At 42.4% G+C, this 3,697-nt stretch overlaps 1 protein-coding gene across 1 annotated transcript; it reads left to right on the top strand.

Annotated features, from left to right (window-relative positions):
- The first annotated feature begins 1,615 nt into the window (after positions 1–1,615).
- Positions 1,616–2,551, top strand: LOC114923516 (mas-related G-protein coupled receptor member H-like). The gene has a single exon (XM_029286589.1). It carries the CDS (start codon positions 1,616–1,618, stop codon positions 2,549–2,551), a length of 936 nt encoding a protein of 311 aa, XP_029142422.1.
- The last annotated feature ends 1,146 nt before the right edge of the window (positions 2,552–3,697 follow it).

Genomic DNA, 3,697 nt, shown 5'->3' on the forward strand with positions numbered 1-3,697 from the left:
CTAAGGAGGCCCTCTCTGTGGGAGCGGACTGGTCGAAGGGAGGTGTTTGGTAGGAGGCAGTCTTGCAAATACCTAGGTCCATTGCCATGGAGCGCTTTAAAAGTTGTTACTAACACCTTGAAGCGCACCCGGAAGGCCACCGGCAGCCAGTGCAGCTCGCGCAGGAGAGGTGTTACATGGGAGCATCTAGAGGCCCCCAGAATCCCCCGTGCAGCCGCATTCTGAACTAGCTGGAGCCTCCGGGTGCACCTCAAGGGGAGCCCCATGTAGAGAGCATTGCAATAGTCCAGTCGGGAAACAATGAGGGCTTGAGTGACCATGCGTAGGGCGTCCCGATCCAGAAACGGGCGCAACTGGCGTATCAGGCGAGCCTGATGAAAAGCCCCCCTGGCCACGGCCGTCACATGATCGTCTAAAGACAGCCAAGCATCCAGGAGGATGCCCAGGTTGCGGGCCCTCTCCGCAGGAGCTAATGACTCGCCCCCGATAGCCAGAGATGGAACCAACTGGCTATGACGTGACGCCAGAAACCACAGCCACTCGGTCCTGGACGGGTTGAGATGAAGCCTGTTCCTCCCCATCCAGACTCGCACGGCCTCCAGGCACCGGGACATCACTTCCGCGGCATCGTTGGGGTGGTCCGGGGTGGAGATGTACAGCTGGGTGTCATCTGCATACTGATGAAACTCCACCCCGTAACCATGGATGATCTCACCCAGTTAAATCAAGGGTCTGGGTTTATTGGAGCAGAAGGTGGTGGGGGTCTTCTAAAAGAAGCTTAGTGCTGTCATGACACTGCCATGGAGTGATGCTGTCAAATGTCGGCCTATTTGGTATGCAATTTTTTTCTGCATAGCTGAGGATCATATGAACCCTTACCTAGCCAGGTCAGCCTCTTCTTAACACTTTCCTGTTTTACTCCAAGGAACCCTGTGATGCCCCTCAACACTGCTAGACTCAAGAGATACCATTCCTTTTTTAGAGGGGAATAGAAGAGGACCTAAAATCATATAGGTAAGGAGAGAGAGAGAGAGAGAAGAGAGAAGAGAGAGAGAGAGAGAGAGAGAGAGAGAGAGAGAGAGAGAGAGAGAGAGAGAGAGAGAGAGAGAGAGAGAGAGAGAGAGAGAGAGAACTGGGTGGGTGCATGTTTTTATACTTGATATTTACATGTTGACTGTCATATCAGTCTCAGTTGAGGTTTCCTTAATAGGTTTCCATCCATTACTTCTTCTTCTGCCATAAGGTACTTTGGAGAATAGGTGGACCCCTTCTTCTAGAAGCTATGGCAATATTGGTACCAATAAAGGAGAATATTTGTAGCTTAGGGTTGAAATGAGGGGTCCTTGGTATTCCCTGAGCTTGCTTTTTAAGCCATCTCTTTACCAAACTAGGGAACATCATCAGGGCTAGCACTGTGCTGGGACTAGCACTGATGATGTTACCTAGTTTGAGTAATGAAAAGTCTGCAAGAAAACAAGTAAGCTCAGAGAGCACCAAGTGGCCCCAATATTGATGTTATTTAGGAGACAGGAATGACTGAATCCACTCTTCTTTCTTTTCTTCTAATAGGAGCTTCCACTCCAAAAGATAATCAGAGGATTACAAAAGCTTCATGATGAATTCCAGCCTGGGAGATCTGAATGCTACAAAGACCTATTATGGGTATAACAATACCATTGACTCATATGAGTACACAGAAGAGATCCCCCCTTCTGTTTTAGGAGGGATTCCTTGGACAAGCATTACTTTAATAACCTGTTGTATTGGATTTGTGGGCAATGGCTACATCATCTGGCTACTTGGCTTCCAGATGAGGAGAAACTGTTTCACCACATTCATCCTTAACTTGGCCATTGCAGACTTTGGGTTCCTCACATCTATATTTATATTTTTTATCTATAGATTTGCCAACTTGCTAGGAAGTATTCTCAGCTTCATCTGTTTTTTTTTCTCCGACGTGATGTACATCAATACTCACTTTCTTATGACGGCCATCAGCATTGACCGGTGTGTGGTTGTCCTCTTCCCAATCTGGCATCGCTGTTCACGGCCAAAACATTTGTCCCCTGCTGTCTGTGTCATCCTCTGGACCTCCTCTTTCCTCCTTGTTGGAATTGTGCACATTATGGTGTTCACAAAAGTCATTGTAAATGAGAGACTGTCCAATCTTCATTTCCTTCTGACTGCTACTGTTTGCCTTCCGTTGATCACTCTCTCTACTGTGGTCCTTTTCATCAAAGTGTGTCTTAAATCGAATCAGAAGAATCAGGGTCGGCTTTTACTGATGATTTTAATCACTCTCCTCTGTTTCCTCATCCTTGCTTTTCCATTATCAATCATTGCAGTGATTTTTAAATTTTTAAGTTCTGAAGCTGAAAAGAAACTTAAATATTTTGGTATATGGAGTTTAGTGCTTTCTTGTCTAAATAGCAGCATTAATCCAGTGATATATTTTCTAGTTGGGAGGAAAAAAGGATCTCGGTCCAAGGAGAGCATGAAGGTCATTTTGCAAAACGTCTTCAAAGAAGGTGAAGTTACCAGAGGGAGATAGAAGACCTCAAACCCTCTCACAAGGCCTTTGTGCTGCCTTCTGAGTAGCAATGAATAAGTTTCACTTGAGGATGGAATCTTATACGTAGGTGGGGACAAATCTCTTTCCACACATTGACTCTTTCATCTGACATACAGAGAACTGCATTTTAAGAGATGCCTACATCAGTCCCCAACTAATGCTGTGCAGGAAATGAACTGCATGACATTTATAAAATGCTCAGCTTATTTTTCTTTATAGAAATGAGATTTTTATTTCTAGATAAGCACCAACCATGCCTGCTGCTTCCAGATGTCACTTAAAGGCAATTAATTCGTGAAATGAAGCAACAGTGAGGAAAATTAAACTAGAACCAATTAGAAACCAGTTGAAATTAATGGTGAGGCTTTAGCCTCTTACTAAAAAGGGAAAGAGCAAGAGAGACAGTTTTCAAGTATATTCCATGCCTTGGGAGCAACAGAAGAGAAATGGGGGCCACAGGCAAAATCACAAATCCCCAGGCTATAATATAAGTGAATGTTATGTCTGAAATGTGTGAGGATCAAAACTGTCATATTTTATTTCAGGAAATGTATCCTGTACTGTACATATTTATTTTTCTTCTCTTTTCCTTTATTATGTATACAAATTTGCATGTGGTTTTTTTTTTAATTTTTATTATTTAAACCAACAAAACAAAACAAAACATAACACACATATATACACAGTATATATTTTAACAGCAATTTCATAACAGTAATCTTCTATTATTTACATTTCCCCCCCCCCTTATTCTTCTTTAGAGTATTTGTCCTTGTTGCTCCATTATTTCTTATTTGCATTTTTCTTCCTTCATACATTATTATACACACATTTTCCACTTTTAACCTTTCCACATTTATTCTCTCTTATTTCTACTCTCCAGCCAGTCATACCACTTGTTCCATATTAAATAGTATTCTGTGTCTTCCTTTTCTTTTATCTCTTTTGTTAATTTGTCCAGGATTTTCTTTATCACTTCTTCCTCTGATGGTATATTCTCGTTTTTCCAGAACTGTGTGTATGCTATTCTTGCTGCCGTTGTTGTATGTAGAATTAAGTACTGTATTTCTTTACTATATTTTCTGTTTAAAATACCCAGCAAAAAGATCTCTGGTTTCCAGTCTA

This window comes from Protobothrops mucrosquamatus, unplaced genomic scaffold (assembly GCF_001527695.2).
Source record: "Protobothrops mucrosquamatus isolate PMUCROS unplaced genomic scaffold, P.Mucros_1.0 scaffold4173, whole genome shotgun sequence".
NCBI lineage: Eukaryota > Metazoa > Chordata > Lepidosauria > Squamata > Viperidae > Protobothrops > Protobothrops mucrosquamatus.

What these genes read in the sequence shown, in the direction of transcription:
- LOC114923516 (XM_029286589.1), top strand. Translation starts at nt 1,616, where the DNA reads ATGAATTCCAGCCTGGGAGATCTGAATGCTACAAAGACCTATTATGGG.